Source organism: Ixodes scapularis, unplaced genomic scaffold, assembly GCF_016920785.2.
Source record: "Ixodes scapularis isolate PalLabHiFi unplaced genomic scaffold, ASM1692078v2 PGA_scaffold5__190_contigs__length_132052651, whole genome shotgun sequence".
Taxonomy (NCBI): Eukaryota; Metazoa; Arthropoda; class Arachnida; order Ixodida; family Ixodidae; genus Ixodes; species Ixodes scapularis.
This window is the reverse complement of record NW_024609880.1, coordinates 109,311,950-109,334,492: the sequence shown is the minus strand read 5'-3', so window position 1 is coordinate 109,334,492 and position 22,543 is coordinate 109,311,950. Positions and strand designations below refer to the sequence as shown.

Here is a 22,543-nt window from a genome sequence, read left to right as displayed (position 1 = left end):
ACCCAGAGTAGGCAAGGCGGATATTTTCATGTGATCTATATGTGCGTCAAAGCGGAGAGAAGAAACAAATATCACAGCAAGGTCTCTGATTTCGCTAATACGACTTACAATCTCTGAGTGAATACCGTAGGGAACACATGTGTTTTGCGTTCTTCTCGTGTAGGACATTACTTTAGTTTTAGCCTTATTTAAGATGAGGTTCTTAGTCATGCACCAATTATAGAATGAACAGGCATCTTCCTGAAGCATCTTACAATCACTGGCATTGCGAATTTTACAAAATATCTTAATATAATCTGCATATTGCGAAACTTAGCGATAATCTTAGACACGACATTGACAAAAATTGAGAAAAAAAAACAGAGGTTTCAGCAACGACCTCTGAGGGCCCCGGACGAGACACCATATCTCAAAGAGAATTTGCCGTTTATAATTATAATAATAATTTCTATAATTAGTATTATTACAAACATAAAATTAAAATTATATAATTACAAAAAATATAATGATAATAATATTAATTGCAAGCGTCGTGTTTAAGGAGGGCTGACGGCTACAGCAAATCCTATATTGGCTTGTAGGTCTCACCCGGGAAGTCACCAAAAAACAAGCCATCAGTAAAAACAGTACAGATCAAATACCACACGTTAAATAGCGATTTATAGAAACGCTGAGTCCAAGGCTGATTCAAAAACAAATTCAACATGAAGAAAAACATTGAATTCAAGGCTGATTGAGAACCGAAAATCAAACGAGGAGAAACACTGTGTCTAAAATAGAGCAGCAGAGCCATTCTTTTAGTTTTGTCCTCGAATCTAAAAGGACGGCAGACGCTGAGACGTGATTGAAAATACCCGGAACATAATAAGCTCCAGTTCCCATCCCATACTTCGTGAAACAGCGAGGACGCTTAAAACGGGCGGCCTGTATTAAAGAGCAAGACGTTTTATATGAAGCTACAGTTCTGGGTTCAAAAATACTGGAGTACGACTGCTTTCCGGAATAAGCAATAAAAATTGGACATTTCGATATCGCTGAGAATAATCGTGCAGTTAGAGAATACTGAGTTATATGCCACGCTTTTCAAAATGCATTTGAGAATATTGTTCACCTCGTTATGCCGCAGCCCTGCACCGTGAGCAAACACAGTCGCCCCGTACCTGAGTACACTGTAGGCCAAGGCATGAACTAGAATTGTTGGGACGCCGAAGGAAACAAAAACTCTAATATTATATAACAGAAAAGATACGTACCGGAAGGCACGACAGTTGTGGGCCATGTGCCTATTCCAGTGTATGTGTTCAAACATAAGTCCTGCGTACATTGTGCTACCGACCGATTGAATACGATCACAAATACAGGACCTATTCTACACCGAGCAAGAAAAAGGGCGTGTCTAGGAAACCGAATTTTAGAGGATTACGGAAGTGCGTCAACATAGCTCTCGTATGCTCAACCTCATTGACATTAGTTTCCAAATTATTAAGGGCGCTGTCAAAATTAATATGCCAAAAAGAAAGTGTTGTTAGCGTTTTGATAGCGCATACATCCAGAAATGACAGAAACAAGATTGTCGACATAAATGTTATGCTTCGTTTTACCTTATGTTCATACACGGCCGACGCTACGAGCTGATGGTACCACCCAGACATCGTTATAAAGATAGCATCAAGATGTTCGTCGTGTTTCTTTACGTGTTCTATCATTGCTGAACCAATCACAAACAAAAAAGGCCCAGTGACTTGAGCTTTCCACGCGGCTTCTTTTGGTCCCATTAGCGAATAGCGTGGGCTGCGCCCGAACTTAAGCTGAAACGAAGCATAAATAAAAGGGGCGATGGCGGAGAACACCGTGGAACCCCCCCTCGCAGAAAACAAAGGTTATTCACTTCCCGACGCACTTGCACACACGGTGATAGTCCAGATAACATATCTGACCATAGTGAATGAAAGGGTCCCCAAAACTCAAACTTATAATTTAAGCAGCGGAATAGAGTGATTAACGGGATCAAAGGCATTTGACACGCCCAAAAACAATAATCTTCGACGTCAACTAAGAACAGCAGCGTACCCTTCTCAGGTACAGAACCGTGTTGCCATTCGGATATCATGGGGTGGTTGTACAAAAATCTATTCATCACTGAAAATAGGTTGCTTCTTCAAAAGGTGCCCCAAGACAGGCGATATTTATAAGGGGCTGTAATTCTCCATCAAAGTTAGTATACCGCCCTTAAAATATGTCACTTTCAACTCTTTCGTATGCTCACGTGCCCTTATAAAGCCATTAAGCATAAAAAAAAAAAAAACATGGTTTAAAGACGCAAATTTTCTTTCGAGAAAACTAACGGTACTTCCACCGGCTTTAATTGATATAGTCCACTTTATACTAAACAGAGCCGACTGGAAACCTTCATCCCGATCCTAAAGATAGCAGAAGGGTAATTGGCACATTTCAAGGTTACTTCCTGAACATCGCCACTGTGATATTTGTCTGACAAAGTAGAAAGAAAAAAACAAAAAAAACGTTAAGCTTTTTCAGTTTTCTTACTATTGTCGGCAAAATTCTTGTACATGACGTCATGAATTGAGCGCTAGCCGTGGTCGCCTGTGAGACCTTTGGCAAATGGTCAAGTTTGTGAAATAACAAAATGACTTTCTGATAATTTTTTTAAAATAAAGTCGTTTAGCGAAGTGTATGAGGGTATTGGCCTTGTTCCTCGCAGCACAAAACTTGCCGAGCTATGTAAAGCTTTTAGCAACTCGCGTACAACGCACCCAAGACCTATCTTCATCAACGATGGTAGCTAAAATATCCTCAATTAACGAAACGCAAATAAATCCTCGTTTTCTTATTTTATTTTTATTAAAACGTGGCGCAGTGCTTTTTCGCTCAAAGAGTCGCGGACAGCAACAAGTGTTCAGAAAACATGGGAGTGGGATACTCCTTGGAGGCCGCACTTGACGGCAGTTCGAAAGTTGCTCGCAAGCATTGTTGGCGGTAACTCGTTATTTGTAACGGTGTTTCCGGTAATGCGCTACTTTTATCGGTAACGTCGTATCATATTCGTTACTTATTCAAAACGGTTACGCGTAACTACTTAGGTTACTTATTCCGACTAATGGGTAACAGTTACCTTACACGTTAGATATCTTCGAAAACTTAAGGAAAATTATACACGACTATTTTATTGTTTCTAAGCGCCAAAGCATCTAAGTTATTTTGTTTGCTCTTTGGCGTTTGTTTTTTGCATTTCTTTTTGGGAGAATTTAGGTGCAACCGTAAAAAGATAGGGTCACTATATTGAATTTCGGGATTGACCTAATTTTTCTTGCGGACGCATATGCATATGCATACGTAAGGTGAAAAGAGTAAGACGCGTTAATTCATAATTAAAAAAGTTACGGTCAACTAACGTGCGTTACTTCTTATAAAAAGGAAGTTTTCGTAGACCGTTTTCTCACCTCCGCTCCGCTCTCCGCAACGAAGACGCCACTACTGCGCATGCGCGGCGCTAGCCTTGCCTGCAGAATCCCGGATCTCGTATCGGCTTGCGGAGAAGATTGCGGTACAGCGGAAACCATCTACGAAGCTCCCTATTCACGGCAAAGTTTACGCGTTATTTTTATTTTGACGTAACGTAGGTCGGCAACGCGTTCTTTTCATTGCAAGTAACCTATTTTGTTGCTTCTTTTATTGGTACCGCATACAACACTGCTCATTAGCCAGCTCTGCGGCCCCGGTGTCTGCATCTGGAGGGCGTCCGCATGGTGGTCCCCAGCGTTCCCGCGCTATAGCTTGTGCTTTCGGACGCCGCAGTGCGGTGAAGGCAGGCCTTCGACTGATAGAGGGACGGCGTGGAGCGCACTGTGAAGCTGTTCAAACGAGTTTCACACGGATGCCGACGACAGCCGATGCGACCCTTTCGAAAGCCCGCCTGCGCGCTCATAGGCGACGACCGTCACCGCATTTGGCTCGCCCCTCGGTGGCTGGTCTGTCTTCCCGCAATGTTCGCAAAAAGAGCCTCGCTGAGGGCGCCAACAAACGGCGGCATCCTCATAGAGTATGGTTGCGGCCGCAGTGTGCGCCGAGAGGCGACGAATCGTTTTGAAACGGCAAAAACTTGAAAAAAAAATTTTTTTTAATGATTGCTAAAGCGTATATTTTGCGAGCAAATTGCTCTACCAGACACAAAGATTGTTTGGTGCAAGGTGGCGGCGTCAGACCCTTGAACAGAGTCACAATTAGTAAGGTACAGAGAGCAGAAAGAAGAAAACATTACGATTCAATTAAAAAAGTGAAAACCGTTTACAACTCCCTGCAACGCCGAATTAGAGCGCAGTTCTTGAGGAGGAGGAGGGAAGGGTACTGGGGGGGGGGGTCACGTGACCTTGGGGGGTCACGTGACGATGACAATGCCGATGATGTCATCAGTGACGTCACTGATCACGTCATCAGTGACGATGACGATGTGGATACCGCTGACGTCATTAGTGAAGTCACTGATGACGTCACCAGTGATGATGACGATGCGGACGCCGGTGACGACATCAGTGACGTCACTGATGACGTCATTAGTGATGATGACGATGACAATGCAGATGTCGGTGACGTCATCAGTGATGATGACGATGACGATGCGGATGCCGGTGACGTCATCAGTGACGATGAAAATGCGGATGCCGGTAACGTCACCAGTGACGATGACGTCATCAGTGAAGATGACGATGACGATGTGGATGCCGGTGACGTCATCAGTGACGATGACGACATCGGGGGCTCACGTGACCTCGGCGGGGGGTCACGTGACCTTGGGGGTTCATGTGACCTCGGGGCTCACGTGACTTCAGGGGTGTCACGGGACTTCGGGGGGTGACGTGACATCGGAGAGGGGGGAGTCACGGGACCTTGGGAGGGGTCACGTCATTTTTGGCGGGATCACGTGACCTTGGGGGTCACATGACCTGGGGGGTCACGTGACCTTGGGGTGACCTTGGCTACGCCGACGGCGACGGCAACGCTGCTCAAGCCGGAAAGGGGCGCCTAAGAGCAAAAAACATGATATTTTTGTCAGGCAGTCAGAAATAATTCATTCGGCCGAACAAGTAGCGCGTGATATAGACGTTTGCAACCGGCCATGCTTCGAAAGTTAGTCTCGCCACGGTGGATGGAAAACGCCTTGTTGATATGCCACATCGTCTGGTGAGAGTTACGAAATTGCAGAAACAAAGCAAATTGGCGAAGGGTAGAAATCATGCTTTTGGTTCTTAACTTCTCGGCTAGGTGGCGCATGGCGCAAGGTACCGCCCAAAATGAAGGGAACAGCCGTTAGCATTCATCCATACACCTTGTTGGGCAACCAGCCTGGAAACCGTGGAAACGCCTCAGCAGTGCTTGACCATCAGTCGATCTGCCCACACCAGCAGCAAGATGGCGGCGCCCAGTGGCCGTACTTGCAAACGTCTACAGCGAGGTATATTAGAGCGCAGCTCTTAGGCGCCCGTTTCTGGCTTGAGCGGCGTCGGCGTAACCGTGAGGTCGCGTGACCCCCCCCCTCCCTGAGATCACGTGACCGCCCTGAGGTCACGTAACCTCGCGGGGGCCGCGTGACCTCCAGGGGGTCACTTAACCTCAGGGGGGTCACGTGACCTCACGGGGGTCACGTGGGCCACGTGAGGCCACGTGTCCCTTGTGGCGGAGTAGCAGGCAGGATGACGGGGTGAGGAGTAGGGAGGAGGGGTATACCGTGCCCTCAGTACTCTTCCATCCTCCTCCTCAAGTGCTGCCGGTGTTACAGGGAGCTGTAAACGGCTTTAATTTTTTTTCATTCACCCATCACTAAATCGCGGCGAAAAAATGGAAGGACGTGAACATGAGTAGGAGAGCGAGGTACACGTCTTGTCTTCGTCTCCTTATCGCACACATCCGCGGGTTGCACTAGGAGGCGCCCACTCAGTGCGCCGCAGTCTTCACAACGCCTCTCAAGAGGAAGGAGCAGGCTGCACGAGGAGGAGATAGCCGAAGAGAAGCGGCAATGCGCTGAGTATATGTATGCGCTTGCTCGACGTGCCGAAAGAGCCATACCACATGGAACAAGAAGACAACGCCGGCGCACTACGCCACTGTGGACCCCCGAGCCTCCCTAGGCGGGAAATACGCTGGCGCTCGAGCGAGTCGCCGCAGGGCGCCAGATGAATCCATCTTAGGCCGTCATCGCGTGCTAGGGTTGCGCTCGTTGTGAGATACTGCAAGCGGCGCTGGAGGTGATGCTCACTCGAGGCAAGCGGCATTGCGTGGGGCCACTGGTGATGACGTATGTCGGGAAAGATACAGGCATTGTCATCTGGCTCGTATTGCAAAGAAACACTGGCTGAGAAAGAGAGGGACGTTAGAACAGGGAGAGAACCAATGTTCTCGTCCGGCTGGGACCGAAATTTGTGCGTTCAAACGAGGCGCTGACCCTACATACATTTTGAAATTTAATTTTCTCGTAATTATTTTTTCTTTACATTTCAGCGAGAATACCACAATACAAGTGAGAGCTCTAAGTCAAACTGACTACCCGCTTGAAAACGTTATACGGGCAAACTTGAAAGGTACGTAACACTCGGAAGGGGAGAGGGGATACGGCTTGGGAGTGTAAACTTTTTAATCCTTCATCCAAGGTGATTCCAATTTTTAAGGCGATTTAAGCCCCCCATTAGAAATGAATAAATACAAAGCCTCAGCCTTATAGACCAATTCTATAGTATCCTGCGTTACCTAAGTTTCTAAAAAAAGTGATTTCATTAAAAAATGTTTTAAAGAAATATTATAATTGCCTTCCACAAATGTTGTGTATTAATGTGAAGTCGAATGCCCATAGGGCAAGTTAAGCTAGATATCGAAAAAAGGCAATTCTATAGACAATACAATTACACATCAAAATAACAAAAAAACATTTCAGCGTTAAAAAATACATTTTCTCGCCCAAAATTTTGTGCCAAAAAGGAAATTAGAGAAGAAATGCATATGATGTTTCAACCTTAGGTTTTTCTATTTTCTATAAATGCCAAGCCTGCAAAATTCATCTGGAGCATAGGTAACACCTCCCTCTTTGAGACTTCATTATCTCTTTGGCAATAAATACCAGCTTTCGTTTTTTGTGAGCACACTATCTCTGCTACCACGCAAGTCACGACAGATAAACTGCCGAGAACTAAGGGGCAAACGACGCTAAAGGAGGGCAGCAGAGTACCAGCCTGATTTGAAGTGTAAGATTCTGTCAAAAGGGCACTGCTGGAAATAACACAATACCACGTCACTGGGCAGGACCAATCGAAAGCCCTGTTTTGGGTCCCAACCAGTAACATTTCCCTGTGCGACTGAAGCAGTTTATAAAATCCATTTCAGGTGTGGTAGGGTGTATATAGCTCAAATCGAATGCTTTCTTAATGACAGATTGCGAGAACACGCGGCCTCACTTACCAATGGTTTTGGTTCAGAGCTGCAAATTCATGGCAAAGTTTGTGGATGTTGACCTCTTTTCAACGACGTGTATGTGACCGGGTGTAGAAAAGGAGATGCTAGTAGCGGCTCTGATACACCATTGTGAACAAGGCTTGTGTATTAAATCGCATCTTTTCATTTGATAAAAAAAGTACAATTTTATCGGTCGGGTTTAGCCTTCTGTGTATTTTGGTTGCGTAGGGTAACCAAAAATGTTTCTATATGGCGGGTTATTTTTCATGAACTTTATGCACCCTTCCCGTTATGTCATGATGCTGTTTATTCTGCAGTGCACGTGCATTAATCATGACATTATTTCTATTTCCGCCTTTAATTACGAAAGTATGTCGGTTTTTGCATGGACGCTGGGTAGTTTTTTCTCTTCAAGCTAGCTGTGACATCCGTGCCATACGTTTGCTCGGGGCAATTTTTCAGTGAGCCTTTTAGTTGCAAGTTAGCGCTCGTTGTTGCGACTACCTTCCTGGCTCTGTCCTGGAGTTGGCCTTCACTTGTCAACGGCAGCAAAGCTTCTTACCGCGTTCGGCTTGGCGTGGGCCAACGACGCTAGGCAGAATCACGCTCAGATCCCCGAAACCAGCCCTTGAGACACCGGGCCGGTGGTGGCCCTCTCTGAGGGCTTTAAACACAAAAAGAAAGTCTTCCGGAAGCCACGAGAGGATCGTGAACGCCAGCCCTTGCAAGGAGAAACGCCGGTGTGCGTGTGTTTGTCTGTATGTGTATGTGTGGGTCTGTCGGTGTTGTGTTTTAGTTCGAACGGCAAAAGCGTCCACACCTTGGATCAGACACCGAAGCATGGCAAGAGCGGCTACGGCATGTTTCGTCTGTACCTCGTTGAAAGAACACAGGGCAATTGCATTAGCCACCCCCGCAATTCGAACACAACGTGAACACTTGAACTCTGGGGAAGGCTCCTCTCGCTCAGCGGGCCTTCCCGCCCTCGGAGGACTATATCACATGGCCTCAGGAAGCCTGAAGACGCCGATTAACCAGTCGACCATGCCATCTGTATATTTAGTCTGTACATAAAAGTTATAATTCAGAAATCCCACTCCAGGTCTGTTACTTCGGGGCTATGCGTTCAGTGAGCCACATCCCCGAATCCTGTTTTCGCACCTGAGATCGTCACCTCGAAAACGCCACATCGTCTTGTGCTTTGCTTCTTCTGTGTCTCGCCTTTTTTCTGCTTCTCGTTTATCATGTCGGTCAACAACCAACTACCCGTAAATTCGCTATTGTTAACCAAATTACATCGCAGTTACACCCGAAGTGCACTTTTGTCCGAAGCTAGCACAAAATTTAAATGGAGCCTCCGGTAAGCCTAAGCAGAGCGGCAGTCACCGTTTTACTCGGAGATCCAGTGAACAACGGTGTCTGGAACCCGTCTCAGAATGGTTTGTTTACCACGTACAAAAAAGTGGTCCCTCGATTTCCGCCTGATAACCTCACACAAGTGTCGTGCTTTCGCCGGCCGCGATCCTGAAAATGTCCCAGCAGCGGTGGCGGATGGGACAGTCGCCTGTTCTACTGCAGATCGCCCTCCAATGTGGAAGCCAATGGAAGCTTCGGTAGCCAGAAGTTGGGACGTTGCGACGACAGCGGCGCTCGCGTTCGCTCGTGCTTTTTGCCAGCTTTTCTACGGTCAACCGCGAGGGTCGCGACATCTGACAGCAAGACACTCCGGCTTCTGTGACGTCATTTGTGTCCACTTCGGCACCACTTCGTATGTATGGGCTAGAAAGGACGCTAGAGAGACCAGTCGGAGACTCGTTTCAGGTACCATATGTGAAACCAAGAGACCCTGAACAATCTAGGCCCCTAATAGAACGTCGGTTGCCGCTCTGCTTAGGCTTACCGGAGGCTCCTTTTTACATTGCGGTTTCTTGTAAGCAATCCCATGACGTACGGCCAAAAGTGCTGTGATGGCCGACGCGCCGTTTAGTACTCAAAAAACGTGTCTACTCAGAGGTGACCATAACTCTGGAGAGTGGGGGAACGGAGGGGGAGCCATTACACTTTAGATTAGGTTGTCATTCAGTAAGGCGGGGAGTTGTCAAGTCTGGTGCTAACAGACCCATTCAGGTTTCCTTGTACTCACCGTTTGGGCGCCGGTTTGAAAAAGCAGCTTCGTACATTGCCGCGCGAGTAGCTGACCAAGTAGGCAGCGCGCTCGTGGCCTAGGGTGCCCGACCCGTACGTATGCATTTCATAGAATATATCTGCACACTGTAATCTGTATACGCCACTTTGGTTTGTGCGCCTGATTGGGTGTCAATTTCGACGTGCTGGAGACCTTGAAAGAATTTTATATATTTACAATTGCGTATAAGTGATATTCATAAAGTGAACTTATCAGTGTAATCCTTTTGTAATTTACATATCCAGACCGGCAATAAAAAAAAGTCGCTCGTGGCCTAGCGGTTATCGGGCTTGCCTTCCACGCAAAAAGTCATGTTTCGATGCCTGGCCGCTTGGACACATCTGTGTTGACACTGTAATGCGGTGTTCTGGTAAATTTGGAAGCCATGTTGATGATTCGAGGTTAGAATGTTCTACGCGCCGAACCATCTACGGCGATTGTTCCAGAAGCCCACGCGCGTACAAAAGGGACTCCGCGTGGCAAGCCTCGGTCAGTCACGCCACATGCGTTCGATCCTGGTGTACTGTTACGCCGACTTCGACGCCCGCGACGCTCTGTTGTTATGTTGTGTTTCCTTTTTGTTTTGGGCACAAGTTCGCCCCATTAAACATTTAAGTTTCCTCAGTTATCCTTTGTTTCGTCACCTCGTCATTCGTGACAATATTGTTCTTCGCTGACTACAGCAGGGAGTTCGTGTCCTCGGTCATCCATCGTTTGCTCACAAATTCTAACTTGCCGAAATGCGTCCCAGCAGAGAAAATTAGGGTTGCTTGTCTTATTTGCATGTCTCCCATAACCTAAAGCAACAGCGCGGACGTTTTGTGCCACAGCTGTTTTTAAACCAGATTTGCGGCTCGACCGGCTTGCACTTTTTTCGTCACAGAAGTCAGGTTGTAAAAAAAAAATCAGAGACCCTACGGTGGATTGTGATCTGGGTGTAATGTAAAATATTCCCGTGAAGTGTGGTTCTTGCTATGTGGGTCAGAAGGTTAAGTGTTTTATTCACAACTTAATTTAACACAAACGAACGGTAAAAAACAAAACCGAAGGTTATGAATTAGCGAATCACCTTTCTTCCGAAGCAATTGTGTGGTTGTTTGGAAAATTACTGAAGTGCTCCAGAGGGAAAGGGACTGCTACAAGCGTTCAGTGAAATATTCGTTGATGGTTCGTGGGCACGCTTGTTGTTTTAGCGACATGTTCGTTTCTCTAGACAACTACATGAAAGCGTCTCTTAATTACAGCCGTTTCATTCTGGTTCCATTGGTAGTTGGTTGTCCTCATTCCTTCTCTTGCTTCGTGATCATTGGGCTATTCACTTCGACTATGTCCTCAGTTTCTGTTCCTCGCACGGTGCAATCTATTGTCTCTTTCTTGCGGAATCTGGTTTGGAGGCTGATGTGTGCCCTCTTTGGATACGTGTATTCCGGTTAGTTACGCCTGACGTCATCGCTATCCTCCATGTCTTCCTTTGGTCTGCTTGGTTTCCTGTCTCTTTGTTGTGAATTGAAGGTTGTGTTTCGTAAAATAAACTTCAGCTGTGTTTGGAGATTCGTGTTGTCCTGTTTTTCTGGTTCCAAACTCTCTAGGGTTAAACATGGCAGCTCTTAAGCAGCTCGCTGGCATCCTTGAATTAAAACTTGTTCAGATTCGCTCTATTTGAATCTAAATATGTTCTGTCATTTTGTTCTGCACTGGAAAACAGCTGCAGCGAAGAAGGTTTAGCGGGTTTCGCTCAACATCTTCGTACTTGCTGTATTTACTAGACTGTGGTTATATCTTAGCCTGTTTCAAACAATCGTCGCATGAGTCAAATTTCTGAAAGTGGCTACCGTTTGCTTGAATATTAAAAGTACTGACCAGGAGGCTCCGCAATAATATTGTATTGTCATTTTCAGTCAAGTCAGGCTTTATTTTATCACTAAATATTAACAAAATTCGAGGGCCAAATTAAATGAATTTAGTAATAAGTCAAGCATTCTCACCAACAGGTGATTCTCCAGACTTAAAGTGTTCGGCGATGTTGCTCAAAAGTGAAAATTCGGAAATTAAACGTAACTATGCCAAGTTACAAGTTATAACTAAGTTATCGTTACAGTTACGAACAATTCATTCTAGCTTATTTAGTTTAGAAAGATGTTACTAATTACCGTAACCTACATAGTTGTAATTAGTTACTTTGCGGCTTTGCTTCACTGCCAGGTCAGTATTAGTGTGCAGTCTTGAAGATTTTAGCTGCGTAATCGTCTAAACTATTTTGAAAGTGCGATACAATTTTTTTGTACCCGAAAACCAGGAACACTCCCAAGTGCTACTCCAGATCCCCCAGGAAGCTACACGTACATGCAGTATGATAACGCCACCTACTATTCCAGCGGTATTTCCTTTCCTGATACGGGTATGTTAAGGTTTCATGCTCGACAAACGTGGAGCATTTTTGTTTTTGTGGTATTTACCAGTTTCATTGCAAAAATGATTTTCCCACGCAGGTGTTGCTGCGGAGCCTCAGCCGAGTACAACAGAATCTGATTTAAGTGAAAGTATCCTCGACAGCCTCTTCCGTTCTCAGGAAGATCCTCAGTATATAGACATGTATGTGGTATACAACGAGCCGCAATGTTACATTCTCAGGAGTCCCGCAGCCCTGGGAGGTAAGGACATTAAAAATTCATCAAGGTTAATTGACATTGTTTTGTTTTCCGCTACTTTAAGTGGTAAGAAAAGCAGTACAGTTTGCTTTATGGCGGAAGAAGATACAGATCAATCAAAGTAGCCTAACACAGGAATCTAGAATAAAACATGCTGCATAAGAGGCGTATTTCGACAGATTTATTTGGCGTTGCTTTTATTTATATTGCAAAGTAGACACGAACTATATGTGTAAGATAAACCATAAGTTATGTAGCATGTTCAGTTCACTGAGGTCGTGCTCTCAATTCGCTGGTAATCGTCGGTGCCTCGAAGGCTTATATCCATTGGTACGTCCACGAAAACAGGGGCACTCTTGGCACCAAAGTTTTGTTCCAACTAAAAAGGAGTGTTCCAAACAGTGCCCAGTGTCGTGCACAATCAACATTTGTTTAATCTGGACAAAAAGGTAAATTCAGAGGACTGCAATGAAACGTCTTACGCTGCTAGTATCGTGTGTCATTTTTAATACAATAAGAATTTCAGTGCTACGTAATTTGAACGTAATTTGATGCTAAGTTGGAGACTCGTAAGTAAAAAAGGCCTCTCCGAATGATTTACATTTGATTGATAATGACAGGTAGGCACTTGTGCAGAAAAATGGATGTTTTATGCATCGCCTCTGCCAATAAACACCTAAAACTGAAAATCCCGTGTAGGCGATAACATGGAGATTTATTCCATGAAGAAACACCTTCCGCCATCGTAGCCTCCCTGCGATCGAAAAATCTGCAACTATACATCGTCTTACCACACGTTGACAAACGGTGTAGGCTAAGGTCCGAGTGAAATAATCAGCGCGTCGAAGCTAGACACGTGACTTTACTAGTTCTTAGTCTTTAGTTGCACGCAGTGCTGTCAAGGCCATGAGCAGGAGAGAGACAAGAGCCGCTTTTGAACAAATTTTGAGTAACGGGCTAATCTCCCAGGGCGAACAACACTGACGTCTGGGACACACAAGAGGGTTCGGCTTAAGAAGGCAGTTCCTCTTTCCTCTCTTCTTCATCTGCTTGGGTTACGCTCTCGCCCCCGTGTTTTTGTTAAAGGCCGACGTGCACTTCGCGCTTTCCACTTGTTATCGCTACCTCCTTTCCCGTATCCAGTCTACCTTATGCAACATGCCAGACATGGCAGCCCTCGCAGTTTTCGAGAGTATGACGCTGAGAGGATCCATTTCCTTGCAGAAAACTAAGGCGATACCTCGGCCTTTAAGGGCTGTCAATCTTCACAACCATCACTCTGATTGGTTCGAAGGTGCAGTAGTTTTCGCTCTGCGACAAGCCAAGGTGAAAGAATGGATAATACAGTTTGTTGCTGGGCTTCGCGGATGGTAATCACCCACGCTTCGTACCGCCAGCCTTACACCTGTTGCACAGGCGAACCCCCGCACTTTAATTATGCAATACGTCCATCTAAATTTTCATAATTTAGTAGTTTTCGATGAAGCTCTGCAGGTTTCTAATTTGAAACATACTTTCATAATCACTTACTAAAAAGCTACCTAACAAGTTTTAGTTGATTATCTGACTTTTTGTGACGTTTAGCCCACTATAATATGAGCCCCATAGTTTTAGAACTCATCCTCACAGACAGCCTTAGTGCACTTTTCACGCTTTTTTTTTTTGGTTTACATAAGTCTGTTCGAATTAAAATCAAAATATAATGCATACTGACCGCATTCTCAAAACGGACTGAGAGCGTGGTAGAAGTGTACCTTTCTAGTTATTTCATATAAATATTAAAATAATCACAACACGCTTTTCTTGAGCGTAAAGCTGTTGAAACTAAAAGCATTTCTGGCCCCATTGTGGCCTATCGTGGCCTGGTTGACGCCATTTATTTTGACTTGAGTAATGCATTTGACCTGGTGCCCCATGACTTATCAGTGCACAAGCTATCGGAAGGTCGCGTTGGCCGGTAGGATTGTGGTTTCAGTCATATATTTAAGGGTTATCGAGATCATATATATCATCTGGCGCTCCTCGGGGTTCTATTTTCGGACCTTTACTTGTTAACATTTTTACCATTAATCACTCTCTTTGTGTAAAACATTGAAAGTTGCTTCAGTTCCCTGATGATATTAAGATTTTCAAACGGATTCAATCACATGTTGATTGCCAGCTGCTGCAGGAGGAAATATCTTCTATCTTATTATGCTGGGTTCTACAAAAATTACATCTAAACAATAAAAAAAAACTTTTTATTCCTTCATAACAAGATAATCGTGCGCCTTTTTATTTATTTGTTTTTTTTATAAACTAGACAATGAAACACTGCGAGGGGAATATTTACCTGACTTACGGGTTTATAATGATTAATCTCTTAGTTTTATTAACCATGCGTTAAATTTAGTTAGTTCTCGCTTGCGACTTTTGGGTTTGCTTTGCGTATCAAATACTGCCCAAACACGAAACTTCCAGGACGCGCGAAACGACACCTCTCCGCCATCCGTCTCTTTGCTTGTTTTTTTTTTTTTTGCCGAGATGAAAGTTCGTTTTCGCTACTGTCCGCGTGTCTCCTTGACGGAGGCATAGTGCATGCTCATCATGTGGGTTCGAACATTCACGGGCAGGCTCTCTTGACAGTCGGTCAATCGCCCAAGGCCTCCGCTGCTGTTAAGTCTTATCCCAAAAGCAGGAAAGGGAAGGATACGAGGGTGCAGCAGAAACAGATGGACAGGCGCCGACGTCACAGAAAAGCGGATGAGTTGAGGCGAGGAGGAAAGCCGTGATGTTTTCTTGGTGTATGTACTCACCAGCTCATGTTTACAAACAAACCGGAGCGCCCCTAGCGGACGCCACCGACGCCGCGCATGCGCGATGGGGGTGTGGGCAGGAAGCTCGCCGCCACCCATAAACAAACCATTGTAATGGGATGTTGTCAGCGTCGGTGTGAGCCCCCTTCCTCTTTTTCGCGTTGAAATTGTTGATTCGACGTCTTCCTGGCAATGTCTGACTACTTGAGCAGCCTCAGCGAAATTAAGCAGGCTCGTTACACCGCAAAGCTTGGCGTAACATGCGACGATTCACTCCGCGCGGATGCCGCAGAATGTACGCTAAAACCTGATTCACATGGTGAGGTTCTGCTCGCTATTTGCAGTCATGGCGTCGCTCAGGCTGCAAACGCCGGAACTGTAGCTCAGATGTCGACGTCGATGCTGAAAATCGCAAGCGGAATCGGACCCAGTGGATCAGGCATAACAAGCCGGTGATGGCCACTGGTAACAATTGTAAACATCTCCTTAAATCTACTGTTTACACCGAGCCTACTTACGCAAAACACCCTTCAAACTTAAACGTCTTTTAAGGTCTGCACTTCTTATCGCAATTACCGAGTCAACGTTTGGTCTACGGGCCACTGTCGTTTGAACGAGCAGACGACAGGCAGAAACGTTTGAGGAAGTAGACAACAACTCGAACAATGGGGGGGCCGTGTGAACTTGATGACGCACTGAACGTAGTCCGCAGGTGGTCCGTGCAACAGGCGTTTTTCCCGCGTTCATGTTGGAACAAAACAAATATATCTGACGACCACAAGTATCCTTCAATTCAATCCAAAGTGCTTCCCGCCCAAGCAATCGTGGTCCGACGGCGTCTGTGTTTCCTTCTTCACGACCCCCATTCACGTTCTCGGACGAACCGAGCAGGCAGAAAACGCATGAAGACTGACCTTCAAACATTTCCCGACTCGTTTGGTACAGCCCCAGTGGCGGAAATTAGACGACAAGGCAGGGTTTTGTCCGGTTTCTTCCAAAGTAACACAGGAATGCACGTCCCCCATAGTGACTTCCGCCCACAGCCTGGACCGGAAGTGCGCCCGACGCAACACCACCACGGCGCGACGTAACAGAGATGAGTTCGTGTAAAAACAGAAGACGGATGGCCGGACTTCAACTACCACCTCATATGGCGAAGAAGTGTTGCTTTACTAGTTCTGAAGTATCCTGTTTGTAAAACCATTAACCCGTCCTTTTAAAGAGCTTTCATGTCTCGTCAGGTTTTACCCCTCTATTGTGCGTTCGTAACTATTGTTCGGCGTTGCAGTTTCAAACGGCGTGCAGGAGAAGCTCCTCCCAACTCTTTTTCCTTCAGCACAGCGAACGCTGGAGAGGATGGTCACCTCCTTGCCATCACTCAGCTGAAGTGAAAAGAGGTGGGGGGCGTTTTTTCCTGAACTCTTTAGCGCCGTTCACACACTTGAGACTGAGTAGGACGGAGAGATAGAAGACCGATTTTCAAGCCTCTTACGACGTTTTAAAGGGACACTGACGGGGTATTTATGCTCGCCGAGGTTTTTAGTTCTACGTGACATATGAGAGTCCAACTACCTACAACAGAATTGGCCGCTCGAAATTGGGTTTCCTTACGCCCGAAAACCGCCGATCGAGAACTGACCGGTTTGAGTCACGCTCACTCTCTTTTCTGTGGTCACGGACCATTTTCTAAGGTTTTGACGCAACCACCAAATTTTATCAAAGTCTTGGGTCATTGAAGACGCACAGTCAATATTAAAAATATAAAAGATATAAAACCCATTTTTGAGGCTTCCAAAAAGCTGCAAATACGTTGATTGAAAAAAATGGTAGCACAAAAAAACGGAAGCATTCTGTGCGTTCACTTGGTTCACTGCACAATTCTCACCATGGCGTCGTTTCGCATATCGTGGGACTAGCGGATGGCAGCGGACCACAGGCGTTGGATTTCTACTTCAGAATTTTCCTTCACAGTACCGGCGAATTCTGTCGTCCTTCCAAAGCGAAATCTTGGAACGATCAAAAGAACTGATATTCATCCCGTACGACACGCCCGGCCAGGAAGCCGATTGTACAAAGACGTCGCCGAGCCGTCGTCCTTCTCGTGGCTGAAGACATCGCTTGCTCAAACGTCAAGCACGAAGTGCGTACTTTGAGTTGAATACGCACGCGTACGGTTTCTTCAAGAGGTGCGAATGTGGCCTATGAATGGTGCTGCCCGACTTCAAGCCGGGTGAGCATGTATTGAATGGAAATCGGCAACAAACTTCCGACATACAGTCGACTGGCTGCAATATTACGCATGAAAGAGGTCCTTCAGTAGCTCAGTGGAAAGACGTCCGCTTCACACGCATCGGGCGCTGGTTCTATCCCTGGTGTGGGTGCACCACTTTTTTTTCAAGCATTTTGCTATATTTACATTTTTTTTTTTTACAATTATCACAAAAAAAAACAATCAAAAAAAAACAATTGTGGTGCACGATACGTCGCTGAACTAAATGGTATGGGATTCCATTTTTGACACCGTGGAACTCAATGTAGTCACTTTCCACGAAATACAAGAAGCATATTGCCACGCGCGCTGGCGAGCAAGCGCGTGCGTGGGATTCCACTTCCGGCTTCCAGCCAGAGCGGACGGCGCAATGAATCGCTCCCCGAAAGAGGCGGCGGCCGTTATCGGCCGCGGTGAAACGAATGTTTCTTTTCTGCCAAACGATTACCGTGTACTTTTGCCTGCTCTGCCCACCGGAGATGCTGCTAGCTCAGCGTGATTCTTCACGCTGATCTTCAAGGAAGACCTTACCGGATTGAAGACTTCCGTGAACCGTTGGACAAGGTGGGAGTTTTGCCGCGCGTGGCTGGTCTGGGGGCCTTCCAGATGAGCCACGTCTGGCTGCTGAAACTGCACTCGCTGGAAGCAAAGACCAAGCTTCTGGAAGCCGGCAACTTGCAAGTAAAAGGCCGCTTTTGCCTTCTCGTAGACCCGAGTCGGAGGGAGCTGCGCATCAAGCTGCACTGGGTCACGTTCGACGTCCCAGCGGACACGGTGCGTCGTGCTTTCGAACCCTTCGGCTCGGTCAAAGAAATTATCCGAGAAAAGTGAAAAGTGCCAGGCTTTGTCGACGCTGAGTCCACCACGCTGGTAGTGCGCATGGTGCTGAAGGAGGGCGTTTCCCTGGAAAGCCTCCCACACCAGCTGCGGATTTGCGGGGGGAATGTCCTGGTCGTCGTCCCTGGTCGTGCGCCGATCTGCCTCCGGTGCCACCGAGCGGGGCACATACGCCGAGAGTGCAGGGTGCCCCGGTGTAACCGGTGCCAGGCCTTCGGACACGAGGCCTCGTCGTGCGTGAAGACGTACGCCCGCGTCACTGGCAACAACATCGCCGTGGCGTCGGACGACACAGAGTGCATGGACGTGTTCGAGGCCGAAAGAGCAGCAACAGCGACGACGCCGACAGACCAGCAAACCCAGGGCGGGCCCGCAGAGAACGGCGGAGTCTGTGATGAGGCGAAACCAAGACCTTCGTTCGGGGCATCAAAAGACAAGGCGGCCCCCGAGGTAGTCGAAGAACTCGGGTCCGAAAAGGTGACGGACTCTCCAGACGTCCCAGCGGCAACCGCCGTGCCGGGGAACGATGACGGCAAGAGCCGTGTCGACGAAGACGTCGGGACGAAAGTTCATGACGAAGTCAAGGTCAAGGGTGACGACGGCGGCAAGCCCGAGGAGGGCGAAGGTGGCGTTGACGGCAGGCTCAGGGACGCAGAGACCGGAGCGACGAGGCGACGACACGAAGGCGTAAGCTCGAAGGTCGCCGACAGGAAACTGCGACGCCTCGAGCGCGAGTGGGTTGGCAACAGGGGACTTAACCGTGAACGGTCGAGGTTTCGCCAGCGCAGGGAGGAGCAATTGAGGTGAGTGGTCAAGGCCTTCACTACTGTTGTAAAAGGATTCTTCGCACTGTTTTCTTTTTCTAAAGGCCGCACCTTCCGGTTGGCCCTACCTAGAATTTAAGCATGCTAGAAAAGTCTTTACGCGTAGGCACTTTAAACGTACGGGGACTTTGTTCCCGGCGCCGGCAGTGTCAACTGAGCCGCCTCTTTGTTGAGTACGACCTCGATATTGTGGCGGTTCAAGAGTCAAAGATGGAAGGCGAAAGACAGACGGAGAGCATGGTGCGGGTGTTTGAGTCGCGGTACGATGTTTGAGTAAGCCACGCTGTTGGAACCTCTGGCGGGTGTCTTTTGTTTTTGCGGAAGGGTTTGTTTACTGTAGAGCAGGTTATTAGCGATGAGTCGGGACGCTTTGTCCTCTGTGATTTTTCTTTTAGAGCGCAGCTCTTAGGGGCCCGTTTCCAGCCTGAGCGGCGTCGGCGTCGCCGTTGGCGTCGCCGTTGGCGTCGCCGTCGCCGTCGGCGTAACCGCGCCCCTCCCTCTCCTCCTTCCCTTCTCCTCCTCCTCCCCCTCCTCCTCCCCTCATTGTGTAGTATGGTCCGGGCGGGTCACGTGACTTCGGGGGGAGGGGGTCACATGACCCGTTTCCAGCCTGTGCGGCGTCGGCGTTGGCGTCGGCGTCGCCCCTCCCCCTCATCCTCCTCCCCCCTCCCCTCCTCCTCCTCCCCTCATTGTCTAATATGGTCCGGGGGGTCACGTGACCTCGGGGGGAGGGGTAAAGGAGAGGGAGGGGGAGCAGGAGGGGAGGAGGACTAGCAGGCATGATCACGAGGGAGGAGGAGGAATATACCCTCCACTCCTCCTCCTCAAGAGCTGCGCTTCAATTCGGCGTTACAGGAAGTTGTAAACGGCTTTCACTTTTTTTCTTGTAACCTTTTCCGTGTTCTTTGCATTTACGCACCGAACAGAATCGATGAAAGAGTGGGTTTTTTTTTTTTTTTTGAGAGTTTTGAGAAGTATGTTCGGACGGATCGGCGTGTCATTTTGCTAGGGGACTTTAATTGTGTGTGCGCTCCTCGTGATCGGGCGAACAGCCGAAGATTTCATGATGAAAGTGCTTTACTTTTAGGGGGATGGTCGAACGCTACGGCCTAGAAGACGTTGCCAACTGCGTGTCTGGTGGAAGGGTTCTGCTTTTTACACACTTCCAAGGAGCAAGTCACGCTCGCCTTGACAGAGTGTATGTTTCTATTGAATTGCTGAGAGTGTGTAAAAAGTATACTGCTGATCATGTGTCATTTAGTGACCACTGTCTCGTTTCTTTTATGCTATGTTCATCAAAGGAGAAGCCAAAAAAGTTTAATTGGAATCCAAAAACGTTTGATTGGAATCTTTGGAAATGTAATACTAAGCTCTTTAGCGATGATTACTTCGTGAATTCAGTTCGCCAAACTCTAGACGAGTTGGCAAGGGCCGAGGGGAACGATTTTGGTGTAAAGTGGGAACTATTTAAACAGGATGTAAAAATGACAGCGCTTGAACGCTCAAGTATTTTGAAACACGAGCAGGAAAAGGTAAAGCAGGAACTAGATGGCCTGCTGAAAGAGTTAGTACACGAAGAATGTTTATCGCCTGGGCTTTTCACTGATGACATTATCAGTCTAAAGAAACGTCTGGAAGCGCTAGATACTGATCAGTATCAGGGGGCTGTTGTACGAGCACGTCTGAAACGCATATCGGATGGGGAGATTCCCACCAAAAGAGCAGTTGGCATTGAACGAAGATATGCCGCCAAGAACGAGACAAGCGAAATTCTCTATCGGGGTACATTGTCGAGTGACAAGGAAAGCATAGAAAACGCGTTTGTAGAGCATTACAAAGGCCTTTTTAGTTATTGCACACCCAAGAGAGACGATTTTCAAACTTTTTTTTTACCGTTAATGCCGAAGCTGGCAGACGAGCTTAAGGAAAGGCTAGAACAGCCTATCACGTTAGGTGAAATTGAAAAGGCAATAGACGATTTAAAGGGTGGGAAATCGCCTGGGCCCGATGGTTTAGGAGCGGAATTTTATAAAGTGTTTAAAGATCGAGTAGCACCTTTTTTGCACCGTGTGTTTTCCGAGGCGTTCCGACTTAATGTCTTACCCCCGTCCTTTTTGTCTACACATACTGTTCTAATCCCCAAGAGCGAGGATCGAGTTAAGCTACGCTCGGTTGGAGCGTACCGCCCGATTACTCTGTCGAATGTGGACTATAAGATTTTGATGAAGGTGCTGGCGGAACGACTACAAGGCGTGATCAACCTTATAGTCGGTCCTCACCAGACGTGTGGAATTAAGGGGAGGACAATTGTTACAAACGTGCATGTAGCGCCAAGCATTTTGGAGTGCTGCGACGATTTCCAACAAAAGGTTGCGCTGCTGCAGATAGACCTCGAGAAAGCTTTTGACCGCGTATCCCACGAAATTCTTTTTTCCATTATAGAGTATGTTAATTTAGGTTTGGTGCTGTGCGATGGGGTACGCGTCGCTTACCTTAACTGCGCCACCCGTCTGGTTGTAAATAGGAGTGTGAATGAACGTATCCCACTTTATTCTTCTGTGCGGCAGGGATGCCCGCTTTCGCCGCTGCTGTTTTGTATTTTTCTAGAACCGTATTGTTTGAGTGTGTTACGTAGTGAGCACATACGCGGCTTTAATTTACAAGCAATCGAGGTTCATTTTTTGGCATATGCCGGATGATGTGGCTATTTTTTGTACTGACCAAGAGAGTGTAAAGAAAGCCGTAGAACTAACAGAGAAGTTCTGCGAGAGCACGTGCAGTGCTGTAAATTGGCAAAAGTGTCAGGGGTTTTGGCACGGAGATTGGCCCGCCAAGCCCACTGTATTTGAACGTGTCACGTGGTCTGACACGCCGGTGCGGTATCTTGGAGTTCCACCGGAACAATACCGCGACAGCGAGGAGTATTGGAGTGAAGAAGCTCAAGCGCTGCGCGCAAGGGCGGATAAGTGGGGGGGAGAGGCTTTTCAGTGTTTGCGCGTGCCTCAGTGTGCAACGCCTTTTTAGCTGCGAAGGTCTGGTACGAGCTGCAGGTACTGCACTGCTCGCGGGTCAACATCCAGCGCATACACCGTGTTTTCGCTGTATTTATTTGGAGCTCGACTTGGGAGAGAACAAGCCGAACTAATCTTTTTCGGCGTGTCAAGGATGGTGGGCTGGGTCTGCCGCATCTTTTTGTCAGACAACTCGTTAATAGGTTTTGTTTTCTAAGGGACCAGAAGGACCCTCTGCTGCGTTCAGTCATTCAGGTGCGGCTATGCAGAGCATTGCCCGAATTTATTGTCTCGACTGATATGCATTCCAGTTATGGCATACGAGGTTTTCTGAAGGAAGTTGTGTCTGCTTATCGGTTCTTGGCAACGCGGTTTTCGCTCGAGTATTTGTCCAGTGTGTCGCGAAAGCGTTTGACCAAAGACTTGATTGTTTCCCTTTTTCCCACTCCACTGTACCGTTCCTTGTACAATGAGGAAAGTGGTCAAGATGTTTTGAAGCGTGTCAAGCAAATGAGG

The 22,543-nt window shown here is 47.2% G+C and overlaps 1 protein-coding gene and 1 pseudogene across 1 annotated transcript; both read left to right on the top strand.

The window, feature by feature from the left end:
- The window catches only part of LOC120843294, a 44,197-nt pseudogene extending 31,282 nt beyond the window's left edge, over positions 1-12,915 (top strand).
- A 710-nt stretch (positions 12,916-13,625) lies between these two features.
- On the top strand, positions 13,626-18,999 carry LOC121838206. The gene is made up of 2 exons (XM_042294300.1): positions 13,626-13,637; positions 18,247-18,999. Exons 1-2 carry the CDS (start codon positions 13,626-13,628, stop codon positions 18,997-18,999), a joined length of 765 nt encoding a protein of 254 aa, XP_042150234.1.
- The last annotated feature ends 3,544 nt before the right edge of the window (positions 19,000-22,543 follow it).